The sequence below is a fragment of the Periplaneta americana genome, chromosome 8 (assembly GCF_040183065.1).
Source record: "Periplaneta americana isolate PAMFEO1 chromosome 8, P.americana_PAMFEO1_priV1, whole genome shotgun sequence".
NCBI classification, from domain to species: Eukaryota; Metazoa; Arthropoda; class Insecta; order Blattodea; family Blattidae; genus Periplaneta; species Periplaneta americana.
The window spans coordinates 137,735,125-137,754,323 of NC_091124.1; the positions used below are offsets into that span (position 1 = coordinate 137,735,125).

The window sequence follows — 19,199 nt, forward strand, 5'->3', positions numbered from 1 at the left end:
TGTAAAATATTGTAATAAGAATATTTACATAATAGGTCTAAGTAATGTGTATAATGTAAAGGAATTAGTGTTATGTATTACAGATGCTATGTTCAGTTCAAGTTTGTCGAGTATGGCGAATTTCAATTTCAATATTCACTGATGTTCGCTCTCCTGAATGAGGCCTGTCATGTTTGTTCCACCTTGTCATAAAAATATTCACTATTCTCCACACCCAATCCTTCATGTTTTAACTGCTTAAAAATTTTAGCACAGATCTTGTGATTAGTTTTTCATATAAAATAAGCCGAAGTTAGTAATGTTTTGGTTGTCTCTCATGTTTGAACACTACAGGACACTAATAGAAATAAGTATAGTAATACAGCCATTGGAGATTCCCAGCCTGGATAAGAGAGGAGGTAGTATACACGACTACACTTAAATACTCATTACAGATTAAGACCTACTACGAAATCATGTTCTTCTCTGAAAACAGGAGTGCCGTGAGAAAATATCTATTTTCATAATGTCAGTGTTTGAACCAAGTTCCTTTATGGTAAAGAGCCCTGCAGTGAAAGAACCAATGTTTTCTGAATAGAGTCGCACTACCTAAGGAAGGGGCATCCAAACCATGCCACTACCTTGATAAGTACGTGCTGCACTGAGCAGTTCGAAAGATAGACCTTCGGGATGTAAGGTTCAAGAAAACTTGCGAGAACAGTGCCTACAATGTTGTGATTTTCAACATAGGAGATAGTCTCATGGTAATGACGATTTCTTTTATAGTCTTAGGAGTGTCTAAGAGTTGCAACCCTTATATTGGGTCACTTTCTCTTAGTACAGTAATCCCCCTCATCTATGGAATCTGTATCTGGAATTTCAACTGTGGTTAACCTTGGAGACTTATTTTTTTACGTATTTTAGCGCCTAGTGTCTTAATCTAGTGTTGTTCAACAAGCAAATTGTGCGTGCATCATGTTATCTATTAAGCAGTGTTTTTGGGCGACAATTTTTTTAACTTTTGTATAGCTTAAATATGGATTCAGTATAGTCAAGCAACAAAAATAAAACTATGTCTACTAATAATAAAGAATCTAGTGACTTCTGAACTACTGTTTGACAATTTTCCGTACATTTCAGTTGACAACACTGCTAATAGGTTGTTTTCACACTGGTAGCAGACTGTGCCACTACATGTCTACAGTACAAGGAAATCATTGTGGGATTTCACTTTAGTCCAAGAGTAGCCTAAGTTTCACTAAGAATGTTCTGTGCTTACTTTCAATAATTTTAGCTATAGTAGTCTCTCTCACTTAACACACAGTGGTCCTATTCTTCTTCTGTGTATTCACAGTGTTATTACGAGATTAATTATGGCACTAAAACATAAGATTAGTAATTCTGGCAGTTCAAATCCTAAGAGAAAATGTGAAGTGCTTGTTATCGGGACCTGGCCTTTTCACCACACTTTTTTCGTCATAGGTATGTTTCATCACACTACATTTTGTCACAGTATATGAATTGTAACGGCCATATTCTGTCACTTATTAGATTTCGACATAGACAAAAGTTGTTCATTCATTATTGGCTTATTTCCACAGATAGACAAAGGTTGTTCATTTATTGTTTGGTTATTTTCATACATACCATCATCAACTCTGTCACAAAACAGTTATGTCAGACAACATGCATTTCTCAAAGTCTAAGAAAGAAAAATTAATCCATGAAGGTTACATGTTTAAACAATTGGTGTTGTATGGTGTGACCAGTGGGACAATTATTCTACAATAGCAATACTGTATCTGATGACAGAAGGTGCATTATCAAAGGTCCCAGAGAGCACATAGGTCATGCACCAGACTGGGGAAGGCTCCATGTTGATGAATGTGTTCAGTTGATGAAGCAGATAGCTGAAACTTCGATGGAGCCAACTTCAGCCCTTGTGCAGCGCCATGCACAGTATGATAACAACGAAACCAACTTGAAGCTGATATTAGTAAGCTGTCAAAGCTGGAAACAATGAATGGTGCAGGGTGAGTGCATATTTACACCAGGGCATGGAAAAATTGGATTGTGGACAATCACCATCGCATAAATAGAAGAAAACATGGTGATGTCGATACCAAAATTACTCGAAGCGTGGAAAGGTATCAATAATATAAAGACGAGAATAATATTCTCACATACCTGAGAACCATTGGACATGGTTTGGCTGGGGACTTCTCGTAAAGTTCATTGACATATTCTGATACTTTGGGCATAACTCACTATGTAGCAACAGTTCTGGCAAATACAAATTTACTGATCTCCATGTTTTGTTTCACTGCTACTGAAAAACGAGGCTGTGATGAAACACGTTTTGTCGCAAAAAAATGTGACGAAACATACTCTGTGACAAAATATGACAATGTTACAAAACCTACTATGTCGAACCTGCCATGACGAAACATACAGTAACAAATTTAATTGTTACGAAAACGCCTAAACCCCTTTCTATCAGAGAAAAAGTACGAATTAACGACCTAATAAAATAAGAAAAAAATCTCATTGAGTATTAAAGTATTATTACTTGCTTACCCTAATGTCTTCTCATTTGTCAGTTGTCAATTAAATTTTACCATAGGTATGTTAACAAAAAAAATTCGTTTACAGAGTTTGCTATTATCCACAGTTTTGCATATTCACAGAAGATTTCGGAAAGTATCCACCACAGATACTGGGGAGAGTACTGTATTTTAAAAAATGATACATTCTCACACATTTCGCAACAATTCGGTTCCTTTAAATCATGTTACAAAAATTATATTACTGCCTACAGTTTATTCTCTTGAACTGGTTTGATAGATAACATTTATAATAATTTGGTCACATAAAATTACGTTGAAAATCTTTGGATCTGATTGAGAGTGATTTGCCATTGTCTGTTTTTGATATCAAATAAAGACCAACTAATTCATTACTAACAGGTACTGAGTATGAACGAAATCGTACCAAGCATTGAGGAGAAATCACTGTACATAGATAAATAGATGGTATGCCCAAAACCTCTTTTGTGATATCATGGATGCCAAAACGTGTATTTCCACAAAAACCTCAAAACCAAGTTCTCATAACATTACAATACTTTGTCCTTATACTTCGTATAATGAGAAACCAAGTCACTAAAAAAAATTGTCTGCCAAATCTTGAAATGAATCGCTATTGTGTTTTTTATTCTAATTAAGAACTCGTTAATTTTATTGTGATTATATTTCATGTGTATTATTATTTCCGAGTAAATTGACTCTAGATAGTGAATATCAACAAAATCTATCAAACAGTTTAGGACAAATTACTATACACAGACAGACAGACACAGATGGAATGTCCAAAACCATATTTTTGGTAGCAAGGATATTGAAAATGGGTATTTCCACGAATACCTCACAATCAATTTTTTGCACTACTTTATGTTGTCTTTATACTTCACATAAAGAGAAAATGAAGAAGGTAATTTATAGTGGGGATAGGGTGAGGAATGAATTATGTAGGGGGGGGGGAAAATCATCAGACTATTTAATGTTTGATTCAAGTCTATCCTTTTTGAGTTTCATAATGTTTATCCATATAAATTAGGTATTTGTCTAAACAATAATTAAGAATAATAAAGGCCACTAATAATGCAAGAAAATGTAATACAATTTAATCAAATGGTGTGTATGCATGTTATTTCAAAGTAATGGTTTCCAAACAGTTTTATCCTGTTGATCCTTTGCTGAAAATTCCACACTGTGAATTTCCTACAATATTTAATTTAATTTATTTCTCTTTACTGTATAATATACAATTACAATACTCTGCAGTTATCCATAATTAAGAATGAATAGTGAAAAAAACATTTCGAATCACAGTTAAAATTATAGACTTATCCAAAACAACTTCAAATATAGTTTAAAAAATGTTTTGACCATTAAGTGTCATAGACCAAAGTAAATAAATGTGCACAAATGTCTTCTATGAACATGAATTTCATACCTGTTCTCTCAGCTCATACTGTTCACAAACAGTTTTAAACTTTTTAGTCATTTCAAGATTGTCTTCTCTAAGTTTGGAATTTTTTTCATTATTTTGCTGCATTAAAGCTGTAATTTCGTTAAGTGTACTCTGGAATTTGGCTGAAACTTCTTTTCGTTTTTCTTCCTCTTCTCGGATTTTCAGTAAACTCTCATCCTAAAGTAAAACAAAAACTTATTTAATATTGTTAAACAATATCATAAACTCATTAACAAAATAATAGGTACATTATAAATTAATAAACAACTTTTAGTATACTATACTGATCTCTGAAGAACTAAAATATATGTTATTGTTATTGGTCAACTGTCTGAAGATAGGTTTGAACCTCACAAGTGACAAAAATAAGGCATCACTCACGACACAACTAAGCCAGCAGATAAACGGGTAGGGTGGCCAATTCCTTCCCTCCTCTATTGCATACAAACTATTGTTCTTCCTCTGACACATATCATCAAGTGTGATGTAATGACTGATAACAGACGTATATATCAATCAGAGGTATAAAATGTATGAATTGCTTTAAAACTGTTCTGTTAATCATGTTAACAAAAAGCTCGGCTAACTTGTGGCTCAATGTCAGTTTCCAGCTCAGAGATTAATATTAAATTTTAAGAGACTCTACAATCACATCATTTTCACACAAGACAAAAGAATTTATTATTGATGGATTCCATGTGATTCCATCTGACAATTAATTTAATTAATTACACTACTAATAAATCCAAGACTACATGGTCTGTCGTCTCTAAATTACTTAATAACAACTCTACACCCAAGAACAAACATCCCATCATAAATGTTAAAGAAATAAATAGCCATTTCATTTGTCAAGTACATGAAATTGTTAATACGTTTAAAGGAAATAACGATTATTTATTCTTCAAAAATAAGTCATATAAACCAGGTACAGTTTTCAGATTTAATTATGTAACTGGTCAGCCATTCTGAAACTTAGAAACAGTTCTTGTCCAGATGTTTATGGTACAAGTACAAAAATTATCAAAATAGCTGCAAATTTTATCTGTGAGTCATTAACTCATATTTTCAACACTTGTATTGTTAATGCACCCTTTCAGACATCTTTAAATATCCCAAAGTTATTCCCATTTATAAAAAGGGTAATCAGCTAGATTACTCAAATTAATAGGCCAATTAGTATAATACCTGCAATTTTAAAGGTATTTGAAATCCTGTTAAATAATCAAATTACAGATTACTTTGAATACAATTGTCTATTTTTTAATCAATATGGTTTCAGAGCTTCCCACAATACAATTGAAGCCATAGTTAAATTTATGGAGAAGTGTTTCGGTATTTTAGAAAAAAAAAAAAAGGTTAATGGTTGACCGTTTTTACAATTTTACTAAAGCTTTTGACACCATTTCTCACGATATATTATTACAAAAACTGAAATTGTATAGTTTAATAATTCTTGCACAATGTTTTTAAATTCTTATTTAACATTCAGACACAAATCTGTTTATTGTACTGTAATAGTGCAATGTCTCAAATTTAAACCTGTCAAGTTTGGTGTCCCACAGGGTTCCATTCTGGGTCCTGTGCTCTTCATTGTATATATTAACGATCTCCCAGCCAGCACTGAGGATGACTGCCTCGACACTTTTATGTCTGCTGATGATATGGCACTTGGAATTTCTCAGGATAATGATGTTTTAATGAAAAGACAGCTTGACAACTCATGGTTCACGATAAAAGAATGGTGTGATGCCAATAAACTCAGCATTAACTCTAATAAGATTGTAGATATTAAATTTTCTTTTAACAGAAATATTACTGACTTGTTTTCCTCAGTTAAATTTCTAGGCATTCACCTCGAAGCTGGTCTGGGCTGGAGTACACTCATTGAATATCTTGTTAATAAAATTAATAAAGGAATTTTCATGTTACAAATCCTCAGACAAACATTATGTTACAAATCTTTAGTTACAGTTTATTATGCCCATATTTATAACCACTTTTCATTCAACTGGAAATACATTACCGTCAATGTTTATTCTCGACTGCCTTCTGTATGCTAAATGCAATGTGCATAATCTTCCTACTTTCTCATCTATTCATAATTATTCAACACATTCCAGACTTGATATTTATTTAACAAGGTACAATAATTTTATTTGCATATTATATAAACTTTGTAATCCCTTAACCAAGAATAAAAGAAATAAGTCATATTTTACTTTTACTTTCAGAACGTTAGTGAGAAAGGAATTGATGGAAAATCCACTCTACAGTGTCAATGAGTTTAGTAATATTAACTCAATGTAAATGACTCCTATATCATTTAATGGGAATTCATAACTCAATGTAAATGACACCTATATCATTTAATGGGAATACAAATGAGTCTGATCTATCTGGTCTGGTCCAGCATCAGGTTTGGTCTGGTCCAGAGTCTAGTCTTGTGTCGGCTGGTCTGATTCAGGGTCTGGTCTGGTCTGGTCTGGTCCAGGGTCTCATATGGTCTGGTCTACTCCAGAGTCTGGTCTGGTCAGGTCTGGTGGGGTCCGCGATCTGATCTGGTCTGGTCTGGTCTGGTCTGGTCTGGTCTGGTCCGGTCCGGTCCGGTCCAGGGTCTGGTCTGGCCTGGACTGGTGCAGCGTCTGGTCTAGTCCGGTCTGGTCCAGGGTCTAGAGTCTGGTTTCGTCCAGTCTGGTCCATAGTCCGGTCTGCTCTGGTGTGGTAGATGGACTGGTCTGGTCTGGTCGGGTCGGGTCTGGTCCAGATTCTGGTCTAGTCTGGACTCTGGTCTTGTCCGGTCCAGGGTCTTCTCTGGTCTGGTCTGGTCTGGTATGGTCCTGGTCTCGTTTGCTCCAGTGTCGAGTCTGGTCTAGTATGGTCCGGTCTAGTCCAGAATCTGGTCTGATCTGTTCTGGTCTGGTCTGGTCTGGTCTGGTCCAGGATCTGGTATGGTCTGATTCAGTGTCTGGTCTGCTCTGGTCTAGTCTAGTCTGGTCTGGTTGGTCTGGTTTGATTTGGTCTTGTCCAGTGCCTGGTCAGGTCTGTTCCAGAGTCTCTTCTGGTCTGTTCCAGGATCTGAACTGCTCTGGTCTGGACTGTACCAAGGTCTGGTCTGGACCAGAGTTTGGTTTCGTATGTTCTGCTCCAGCGATAGTCTGCTCTTGTACAGGGTCTGGGTCAGTCTGGTCTGGGCCAGATACTGGTCTGATCTGGTGTGGTCTGGTTCGGTCCTGAATCTTGTTTGACCTGGTAAAGGGTCTCTGGTCAAGTACCTCGCCTGGTCTGGTCTAGTGTCTGGTCTTGTCCTGGGTCTGGTCTGGTCTCGTCTCGTCTGGTATGGTCTGGTGTGGTCAGGTCTCCTCTGGTCTGTTCTGGTCCCGTCCAGGTCTGGTGCGGTAACTGATCAGGTCTGGTCTAGTGTCTGGCCTGGTATCGTCCACTATCTGGTCTGGTCTCCTCCAGGGTCAAGTCTGGTTTGGTCAGATACAGAGTCTGGTATAGTTTGATCTAGTCTAGTCTGGTCTCGTCCAGTGTCTGGTCAAGTGTGTTCCAGAGTCTGTTCTGGTCTGGGCCAGGATCTGGTCTGGACTGGACAAGGGCCTGGTCTAACCTGGTCTAGTCTGGTCGAGGATCTGGTTTGGCCTGGTCCAGCGTCTGGTCTGGTCTGGTCCGGTCCGGACCAGCAGCTGGTCAGTTCTGATCTAGTCTAGCGTCTCGTTTGGTCTGATGTGATTCAGGATCTAGTCTGGTCTAGTCCAGGATCTCGTCTCCTCAGGTGCAGGGCCTGGACTAGTGTGGTCTGGTACCGAGTTTGAACTGGTCTGCTTCAGGATATGGTCCAGAGTCTGCTTTGGTCGAGTCTAGTCTGGTCGGGTCTGGTCTGGTCTGGTCCAGAGCCTAGTCTGGTCTCGTTCAGGATCTGGTCTGTTCTGGTCTCGTCTGGTCCATGGTGTGGTCTGGTCACGCCTGGTCCAGGGTCCAGTCTAGTCTGGTCCAGGGTCTGGTTTTGTTCGGTCTGTTCCAGGGTCTTGTCTAGTCCACTCCGGTCCAGGGCGTCGTCTGGCCAGGTCTGGTCTGGTCTGGTTCAGGGTCTGGTCTGTGTCTGGTCTGGTATGGTCTGGTCTAGTCAGGTCGTGGCTGGTCTAGTCTTATCCAAACTCTGGTCTGGTCTGTTGCAGGGTCTGCTCTGGTCTGGTCCAGGATCTGGCCTGTTCTGGTATCGTCTGGTCGCGGGTCTGGTGAGGTCTGGTCCTCGATCTGTTCTGGTCTGATTCATAGTATGGTCTGGTCTGGACTAATCCAGAGTCTGGTCTTGTCCGGTCCGGTTTGGTCCAGGGTCTGGTACAGTCTGGTCTCGTCCGGTCTGGTCTAGTCTGCTCTTGTTTGGTGCAAGGCCTGGTCTGCTCCGCTTTGGTAAGGCATCTCGTTTAGTCCGGTCTGGTCCAGAGTCTGGCCTCGTCCGGTCTGGTCCAGTCTGGCCTCGTCCGGTCTGGTCTAGGGTCTAGTATTGTTTCGTCCATAGTCTGGTCTAATCTGGTCTAGGGTCTGGTCTGGTCTGGTCTTATCCAGTTTGATTTGGTCTGTTCTGGTCCAACGTCTGGTCTGATCAGGGGCCTGTTTCACAATGTTTACAATCTTTGTAAATTGTAAACTTTGCTTGTAAATTGTAAACTTGTTTCACAATCCTTGTTTGTAATGTTGATCTTTACAAAGAAAATCAAATCTTTACAAATTAAATTTTGCTCACTTTACAAGTGTTCTGTTTCACAATGAAGAGTAATTTTACAAACGTGTAAATTTTACTTGTAAAATTAGCACATTTTCTACAATACCTCGGAGATGTGTAAAGTTTGATATTGCAACAAATTATGAATAAATACAATAAACAAATACGTATTAAATTAATTTTTGAGTAACTGGATAATATTAAGAATTAAACTAAAGCAGTTTAGAAGTTATTAAGGAGTTCCAATGACTCAGACGAAGATATTGAATTTAGGCCTAATCAAACGAAGATGTATACGTAAAATTCTCCGGGCAAGAATTAATAACACATTCGTATCATTGTATAAATTTAATGAAAGGTTTCGAATGAGTCCCGTGCTATACTTCAGAATACCGCGTAAGTATTTATATACGAGACTGTATTTAATAAATACTGGACTTAATAAAGAAGTTCCCTGCACTAAAAATTAATAATTCAATAATCCAATAGCGACACTACTTACGCGGTATTCTGAAGTCATTTCGAGTCCTGTTTCGCTGGAATCTCTCCTACAAGATATGGGATATCATATCCAACATACAAAAGAGAAAAGTGATGCCCTAACCTCAAAGCGAGAACTGTATTGTTTTGCATTGGATACATACTAGCTGTCAGTTCCGTGGGTTAGCAGATAAGCACGGAATTTCTAAGATATCAGTGTGCAAAAGTGCCCACAGGGTAGTTGATGTTGTAAAAAGAGTTAAATTCGGGGCAGGTTTTTGATCACCAAACTGTTATTTACTATAGCACAGAATTTTTATGCTGCTGATGGGATCACTAATGTTTGTGAGGTTAGGGTTGCAAAATTAATAAATACTGATGGATCAACACAAAATATTAACCTGATTTTGTGTTTAGACATCGTAATTATTTTATCAATTGCATATTTGCACGTGGACCAAATCTGTTACTTACTTATTTGACTGAATTTTGTGCTAACTTTGGTCATTTAAGTAATAGACGTATTGGTATACTCGACCAATCACATCACATGAAATTCCATTGTCGCCAATATATAAAAATTTAAATACTTTTAATTTTTTTAACATACTTTATAATTTCTGTTGGTAAAATATGAATCAGCAAGCTTAGAATAATTTATTTTAGTACAAAATATAAACATATGTATCGATAGTAGTAAAAATACAGCGACTTTAGCTCTGCTCCTTAGCAATTTTTGTAAACTGTCGTTGGCGATGCTGTGTAACCAATAATGCGTATTTGTAAATTTCTTTAGCTGATTTTGTAAAGTTCGTCAGACTTTACAAACTAATAAAATAGCATTGTGAAACACAATTTACAAGCATTTTTAATCTTTAACTTGTTATTTGTAAATTGTTAATTTGTAATTTGTAAGGATTGTGAAACAGGCCCCAGGTCCAGTCTGGTATCGTCCAGTCTGATCTAGGGTCTGGTATGGTCTGGTCTGCTTCAGAATCTGGTCTGGTCCGGTCTAGTTTGGTCTTATCTGGTCTGGTCCAGGGTCTGGTATAGTCCAGTCTGGTGCAAGTTTGGTCTCGTCCAATCTGGGCTTGTGGGGTCTGGTCTGGCCCGGGTTGGTGCAGCATCTGATCATATCCAGTCTGGTCCAGAGTGTGGTGTGGTCTAATCCTGTCTGGTCCAGAATTTGATGTGGTCTGGTCCAGGGTTTGGTCTGGTGTGGTCTGGTCCAACTTCTGGGCTGGTCTGGTCCAGAGTCAAATTTGCTGTGGTCTGGTCCAGGGTCTGTTCCGGTCTGCTCCAGTCTTGTCTGGTCTGGTCCAGAGGTTAGTCAGGTCTGGTCTGTTTCAGGGTTTCGTATGGCCTGGTCTGATCTAGTTCTGGATCTCGTATGGCCTGGTCTGATCTAGTCCTGGGTCTCGAATGACCTGGTCTCATCTGGTCCAAAGTCTTGTTTGGCCTGGTCATGTCAGGTCTACTCTAGTCCACGATCTGGTCTGGACCACTCTAGAGCAATGTATTGTCTGGTCCAGGGTCTGGTCAGATCCTGTCTGGTCTGGGCCAGGGTATGGTCTGGTCCAGAGTTTGATGTAATCCGGTCTGGTCAAGGATCTGGTATGATCTCATCTGTTCCAGGGTCTTGCCTGATCTGGTCTCGTCCTGAGTGTGGACTCGTCTGGTCTATTCTAGAGCCTGACGTGATGTGGTCTTGTCAAGGGATTCGTCTCGTCTCCTCCAAGGGTCTGGTGTAGTCTGGTTTGGTCCAGAGTCTGGTCTGGTCTGGTCCAAAGTCTGGTCTGGTATGGACCAGGGTTAGATCTGATCGGGTTTGGTCCAGCGTTTGGTATGTTATGGTCCAAGGTCTGCTCTGGTCTGGTCTGGTCCGGTCCAGGATCTGCTCTCGTCTGGCCCAGGGTCTGGTCTGGTCTGCTCCAGGGTGTGGTCTGGTGCAATGACTGGTCTAGTCCAGGATCTAGTCTGGTCCAGATTCTGGTCTGGTCCAGGGGTTGGACTGGTCGGGTCTAGGGTTTGCTCTAGTCTGATCCTGGGTCTGGTCTGGTCTGGTCCAAGGCCTGGTCTGGTCTGGACCAGTGTCCAGTCTGGTCTGGACCAGGATCCAGTTTGGTCTGGACCAGGGTCCAGTCTTGTCTAGTCTGGTCTGGGTGAGGTCTGGTACGGTCTGGTCTGACCCAGAGTCTGGTCTGTTATGGTCCAGGGTCCGGTCTGGTCTATCATGGTCCAGAGTCTCCCCTGACCTAGCCCAGGGTCTGGTCAAGTCTGATCTGGTCTCGTCCAGAATGTGGCATGGTTCATGGTTTGTTCTGGTCGTGTCCAGAGTCTGGTTTGGTCTGATACAGGGTCTGGTCTGGTCCAGGATTTGGTCTCGTCTGGTCCAGGGTCTTGTCTCGTCCTGGGTCTGATCTCGTGCGGTCTGGTCTGGCCTATTCCAGGGCCTGGTGAGATGTCTTGTCCTGGTTCTCGTCTCGCCTCTTCCAGGGTTTGGTCTGGTCCAGGGTCTGAGGGTCCGGCCTGATCTCGTCTGGTCCAGGGTCTGCTCTGGTGTGGCCCAGTTTCTGTTTTTTTTTATTTTAGTAGGTAATTTTACGATTTATCAAAATCTAAGGTTATTTAGTGCCTGAATGTGATGAAGGTGATAATGCCGGTGAAATGAGTCCGGGGTCCAGCACCAAAAGTTACCCAGCAATTGCTGATATTGAGTTGAGGGAAAACCCCGGAAAAACCTCAACCAGGTAACTTACCCAACCGGGAATCGAACCCGGGGCACTCGGATTCGCGGCCAGACGCGCTAACCATTACTCCGCAGGTGTGGACCCAGGATCTGGTCTGGTCCAGGGTCTGGTGTGGTACGATCTGGTCTGATCTGGTCCAGAGTCTGGTCTGATCTCGTCCAGGGTGTGATCTGGTCCAGGGTCAGCTCTGGTCCAGCTTGGTCTTGTCAGGTCCAGGATCCGCTATAGTGAACCATCTGGTCCGGTCTGGTCAACTATCTGGTCCGGTCTGGTGCATGGTCTGGTCTGGTCCAGTCTTGTCCAGGGTCTGGTCTGAGCCGGTCTGGTCCAGGGTTGGTCTGGTCTGGTCTGGTCTGGTCTCATCTGGTTCATGTTCTGGTCTGGTCAGAATCTAGTCTGGTCTGCTCCATGAACAGGCATGGTCTGGTATAGTCTGGTCTGGTGCAGGGTCGTCTGGTCTGGTCTGGTTCGGTCTGTTCCAGGGTCTGGTCAGATGTGATCTGGTCCAGGATATGGTCTGATTTGGTCCAGTGTCTGGTCTGGTCTTGTCCAGGGTCTGCTCTTGTGTGGACCAGAGTCTGGTTTGGCCTGATCTGGTCTGGTCCAGAGCCTTGTCTGTTCTGGTCTGGTCGAGAGCCTGGTGTGGTCTTGTCCGGGACTGTTGTGGTCTGATCCAGGGTCTAGTCCTCTGTGGTATGGTCTGGTCCATGGCCTGGTCTCGTCTGGTCCAGGTACTTATCTGGTCCAGCCTAGTCGAGGTGTGATATGGTCCAGGGTCTAGTCTGGTCCAACTTGGTCCGGTCTAGTCCTGGTTTCGTCCTGGTCAACTATCTGGTCCGATCCAGTCTTGTCCAGGGTCTGATCTGGTCCGGTCCAGAGTCTGGTCTGGTCCAGGGTCAGGTCTGGTCCGGTCTGGTCCAGAGTCTGGTCTGCTCTGGTGTGGTACACGGACTGGTCTGGACCAGGGTATAGTTTGGTCTTATTCGGTCCAGTGTCTTCTCTGGTCCAGGGACTGGTCTGGTCTCGTCCAGGGTCTGGTCTAGCGTATGGACTGGTCTGGTCTGGTCCAGTGTCTGGTCTTGTCCGGTATCTTCCTTGTCTCGTTTGATCCAGTGTCTAATCTGGTCAGGTATGAACTGGTCTGGTCCAGAATCTAGTCTGATCTGGTCTGGTGTCGTCCAGGCTCTGGTCTGATTCAGTGTATGGTCTGGTCTAGTCTTGTCTAGTTTGGTCCGATCCAGGGTCTGGTCTGGTTTGATCTAGTCTGGTCTTGTCCAGTGCCTGGTCAGGTCTGTTCCAGAGTCTCTTCTGGTCTGGTCCAGGATCTGGACTGCTCTGGTCTGGACTGGACCAGATTCTCGTCTGGTCTGGTCTGGTCCAGAGTTTGGTTTGGTCTGGTCTGGTGCAGAGTCTAGGCTGGTCTGGTTCAGAGTCGTGCGGTCTGGTGTGGGAGAAGAGATACTGGTCTTATCTGGTCTGGTCCAGCTGCTGGTCAGGTCAAATCTGGTCCAGGATCTGGCTTGGTCTGGTATGATTCAGGGTCTGGTCTGGTCCAGAATCTGGTCTCGTATGGTATGGTCCAGGGTTTGCTCTGGTCTCTTCCAGGGTCTGTTCTGTTCTGGCCTGGTCCAGAGTCGTCTAGTATTGTCTGGTCCAGAGTCTGGTCTAATCTGGTCTGGTCTGGTTCAGAGTCTGATCTGGTCAGGTATGGTGTGGTCCAGGATCTGGTGAGGTCTGGTCTGATTCAGTGTCTGGTCTATATATTTATTTCACATAAGAATTTGATTATAATAAGATCTTGTGTAATCAAGGTGCATCTATTTATGTCTTGTGATCTGAAAGTAATGTAAGCTGTGTTAATATAAAATTTGATTCTCTGAAACCTAACAATATGCTGATAATCGTAAAATTATACATTCTATAATTTGGATTATGTAGGCCTATTTATGAATGTATGAGTATGTTTTCTATAACTTGCTGTTTACGTAATTTTTATCCTTTAATGCTCTGACGCATCAATGAAACTTTGAATATGTATACTTCGTCCTAATTCTACGTTAAACGTAGAAAATGGCTATTATTTGTCATTTTTTTATCATTACATCGTTAAATTGCTTGATTTACGTACTACTATTACGCGTCTCCTCTCCAACAATATGGCGGCAGGTGCAGCGTTCAATTTGCCCCGGTTTCTTCGTTCTGCGCAGCCAAGACTGTAGAGGCTTGGTCTGGTCAAGGTTCCAGGGTCTGGTCGGGTCCAGGCTCTGGACAGTTCTAATATACTCCCGAGTTTGGACTGGTCTGGTTCAGGGTCTGGTCCAGTCTGGTCTAGTCCAGGTTCCAGGGTCTGGTCGGGTCCAGGCTCTGGACACGTCTAGTATACTCCCGAGTTTGGACTGGTCTGATTCAGGGTCTGGTCCGGTCTGGTTTGGTCCAGGATCGCGGCTGGTCTGATCCAGGTTCTGGACTGGTGTGGTCTGGTACCGAGTCTGAACTGGTCTGCTCCAGGGTCTGCTCTGGTCGAGTCTGGTCTTGTCCAGTGGCTATTCTGGTCTGGTCCAGAGTCTAGTCTGGTCTCGTTCAGGATCCGGTCTGACCTGGTCTCGTCTAGTCCACGGTCCGGTCTGGTCCATGATGTGGCCTTGTCCCGTCTGGTCCAAGGTCCAGTCTGGTCTGGTCATGTTCTGTCTCTTCCACGTTCTTGTCTAGTCCGCTCTGGTCCAGGGTGTGTTCTGGTCAGATCTGGTCTGGTCTGGTCTGATCCAGGATCCGGTCTGGTCTAGTCTGGTTGGGGCAGGTCTTGTCTGATCCAGGGTATGGTCAGGTCTGCTCCAGTCTGGTCTCGTCCAGAGTATGGTCTGGCCAGTTCCAGGGTCTTCTCTAATCTGGTCCAGAATCTGGCTCATTCTGGTCTCGTCAGGTCGAGGGTCTGGTGAGGTCTGGTCTGCTTCTCGATATGTTCTGGTCCGGTTCATTGTCTAATCCAGTCTGATCAGGTTCGGTTTGGTTCAGGGTATGGCCTGGTCCAGAATTTGATCTAAAACAGTCTGGTCTCGTCTGGTCCAGGGTCTTCTCTGGTCTGGTCTCGTCCTGAGTCTGGTCTGGTTTGGTCTATTCTAAAGTCTGACGTGATGTGGTCTTGTCAAGGGACTTGTCTCGTCTCTTCCAAGTGTCTGGTGTAGTCAGATCTAGTCCAGAGTCCGGTCAGGTCCAGAGTCTGGTCTGGTCCAGTATGGTATAAACCATTGTTTGATCGAATCGGGTCTGGTCTGTTATGGTCCAAAGTCCGGTCTGATCTAGTCTGGTCCAGGGTCTGGTCTGGTCCGGTTAGGTCTGGGCCATGTTCCAGTCTTGTGCAAAGTCTGGTCTGGTCCAAAGTCTGGTCTAGTCCAAAGTTTCGTCTGGTCCAGAGTCTGGCCTGGTCCAGTGGTTGGTCTGGTCGGTTCTAGGGTTTGGTGTAGTCTGGGGGAGGTCTGGTCTAGTCCAGAGTCTGGTGTGGTCCAGTGTCCAGTCTGGTCTGGTTTGGTCACTTCCAGGCTCTGGTCTAAGGGAATAACTACTTTGAACCCAACTTTTCAGGAAACAAAAAAAAAAAAAACTTTCTACAGCTTTTCTGTTAAGTTTGATTTAAATGTTGTCAACAGTAAAAATATTCACTATTGTTTGTAATATATATATTATTACCAAACTTTGCTCTATGCCTTGTTATTATTTGTATACAATTGTTTTAAATTTTAAAACTTGTTTCCTTTTTCCACTCAATAATCATACATTTACTTTATTAGCTTCCTAACCTCTCCAGTTTTTTTCGTCTTTAAAAATGTATATAAATGTTCTTCTCAGATAATTTCACATGATTTTGAGAACCTACATGACCCCTTTGCCATTAAGATTTCAAAGTTGCATTCAAAATGGCGGCTTTTGAGATAGCTGAGGGCTAGAATCGAATGTGTCACTGGCAGAGTATTTGGTCTTACAAATACTGGTAACACCAATAGTAATAGAAAATCAAGCATATTGTGACAGCGACGTGAGATTCGAACTCACGACCAGCGTCCCGCGAGAGAACAGACCGCGCGGGCTTCACGGAGCACTGAGGGGCGGCGCGCGGTGGGGAAAGGGCCTACGCGGCGAGAGAGTGGAGACAGAGTGTACACGCACAACTGCTGCATACGCAGTGAATGGGGAACGGACCTTCCCGACTCTTCCAGAAGTGCGTCAAAGTGGAGATATCCAGATAATTCTCTACACACCTGTAGAAATTTCTCGCAACTATGATTTCGCTATAAAAGGAGAAACGCCAGCGAACTCGAGCAGTTTTCAGTCATTCATGATTAGTTCAGTCAGTAAGCCAGTGAACAGAGCAAGCAAGCCAGCCTTGTGTACCGGAGTTCGGCTCGAGTGTGCGTCCGCAACAGTTTCAGCATCCGAAGGCCTGAGTTCGAGTGCAGTGGACCGCAGTTGGAGGGACCTGAGTTCGAGTGCAGTGGACCGCAGTTGGAGGGACCCGAGTTCGAGTACAGTGAACTGTCTCTGAAGGTCTGTGGTTCGAGATACTGTGAACTCGAGTGACTGAGCTAGAAGAACTGTGAACTGAGAACTGATAGTTCTGATTTGTAAATAGGGCTTTGTAAATATTAGTTAAGATTAACAGTTCATTGTTGTTCGTACTAGTCCAAGTAAATTGTCATTGTCGTCGGTGGAGTGCTATAAAGAATACTGTGTTGAGTGAAAATCCAATTGTTGACAAGAGCGCTTAAGGCGAATTGTAGAAAGGAATTATTGTTGGAAGAATAAAATCCTATTGTTGAGTTGAAATAAATTTACAATATGGAAGATTTATATAGTTTCACACTTTTGATTCACTATGTAGATTACAATCGTATACTTTATTAACAAAATACAATAGCTAAAGTTTCATCAATCACCTGTGTGACCATTTTCTTCTCCTTCTACATTCTTGGATGTAAAAGATAAAATAGTTCTGTATGTTTTTACGTTCATAGCATCATCAAATATTTTTACAATAACCTACCTAGATTGCATATTACAATAGTATAGTTTACTAACAGAATATAATAAGTTCTATCAATCATCTGTGTGGCCATCTTCTTTTCCATCCTTGGTTTTCCAAGACAAAATAGTGTTGTAGAGTTCTCTATATTCCTTTGGAATATGTTTTATTATCTTCATAATATTGTTAACCTTTTTCTTGTTGATACCTACTGAGCCATCATATGCTTTATCTGATGGAAGGTAAAAATCATTTACATCAACTTTTATCAGTCTGAATACATCTGGTACAAGCCTTCAATGAATTCTGACACTGTCACATATCCTTTACCTTCTGATGTAACCTATACTTGAGTTGTGTGTACTTACTTATCATAAAGTTTATTTTCTTATCTCTAATAGTGTTGGTGCTTTTTTAAAGAATTTTGGCCACAATTCTTTAATGTTGAATCTTTCTTTGTTGCAAACTTCATGAACTGTAAATGGCATTTCTTTTTTCCTTGCAGAAGTTATCATATAATTGTACTGGGAGGGTGTATAAACGCAATCATGTTTTCTTACAACACGTTTAACAGATGCAAAGTTCCGATCGCATGGTAGAAAACTATGTCCTCTCACTGGGTAGTGCTAGTGGATGTCTTTGAATCGTTCTGTTATTATGAAACCCATGAGCAATTTTGTTAGGGTATGGTTGCAGTTCTGCCCAACGCACGCATCACTAATTAATATATGCAGTTCCATAACAGATTCTGGCAAATACGTGACACATAGTGGGAAAGAAAACTGCACACTTCATCTGGACCTTTATTCCCATTTCCTTCATGGTATGTGTAGAAAACAGACATGTTAGAAAGATTATGAATACAGAATACGTACATCCAAAGCTTGCGAAGATAAAACATCTCCTGTACAGAAATAAAGGGAAGTGACAAGTTCTGCATGAAGTCGAATAATAACCCAACAATATTTTCCCTTTGTTTACATGTATCAGTTACTTCCTTTAGCTTATTATTAGTTTATTATAAAACTTCAATATTAGCTGAAAATAGATCAGCTGAGTCAGCCACTGACACAATCTTGAGTGGAAAAAGGGAATTACTACAGAAGTTATTTCCTTCTTCCACTCAACACAGAACAGACATGAGATTTTACCTGGGTAAGAATGCTAGTAATATTCCCTTTTTCAGCACATCCAATGGGTCTATCATTGAGGAACAAAATGGCTATTTCAGTTCAATTTAGCAAAAAAATGTAGTTATTCCCTTTTTCCACTCACTGGTTCAATTTGTCTCAACCTCTGAACTCGTTTATACTCTATTTTTTTATTGATATTGTTTGTTCTGTAGCAACACTAGAAGCTTACTATGTATAATATAACTTCTAACAAAATGTGACAAATACGTGTTATTTTATTTCTTGAGAATTGATCCGAGAAATTTCGTAATTACAAAAAATTGTTTCGAAAGGAGTGTTTTTATAAAGTATTTTGTAGTCTGAAATCAGTATCAGTTGCAAATATTATATTTATAAATGTTGCTAATAATATTTTTGCTGGAAGTCAACTCCGAGACAAATATAACAAATTTGTTAACATTAACACCTAGCGTGATCATATGAACGCAGCCCCTAGTGACCAAATGGCATAACATATGAATGAAATATTTTGTGAATATTGATAGATAGGTAGAAACTTAATTCTTATGGTGAAAACATTCGGTAACTTTTTTATCCCGGCGTTAAAGGGTTAATTACATACACAAATAATAGATTTAGAGTTGAACCTGAATTGTGCGTATATCAAGGGGAAGAGAAAAGATTACTTGTAACTCAGAATTACTCAGAAATCAGATTTAGATTTTTTTACTGAAAAAAATGATACAATAGGCCTACATGTGTAAACCTTTACAAACAATAATGATACTGTATCAAAAGAGAAAATAGTGTACAGTATTACTATTTTGAACTTTGTTCTGCTCCAAAGAAATCAGATACTTTGGCTTGTTTCACTTTTCTTGCATTAAGCATATACACCACATTTTGCAAACTTATCAATGAATTCAGAGCTTTCTCACTACAATTTTTTGCAATGTAATGACCACACATGGATTGTACTTAACACTTCACCATAGTCTACCAGATACAGTCACGAAGCTTGAGTTTTGAGGGTGCTAAAAACAATAGACTGTGACGGTACTATTTTGCATTGCCTGTAATGA

The 19,199-nt window shown here is 41.2% G+C and overlaps 1 protein-coding gene across 25 annotated transcripts in view; it reads right to left on the reverse strand.

Annotated features, from left to right (window-relative positions):
- LOC138705089 (gamma-taxilin-like) overlaps positions 1-19,199 on the reverse strand; it is a 299,903-nt gene that overhangs the window by 204,351 nt on the left and 76,353 nt on the right. For all 25 annotated transcript variants that reach the window (XR_011333593.1, XR_011333591.1, XR_011333590.1 and 22 more), the window contains one exon: positions 3,994-4,188. Coding sequence is in view for 3 of the 25 variants with exons in the window: in XM_069833706.1 (XP_069689807.1) it covers positions 3,994-4,188 (195 nt within the window). In the remaining 22 variants the exon portion in view is untranslated. The remainder of the gene's footprint in view (positions 1-3,993; positions 4,189-19,199) is intronic.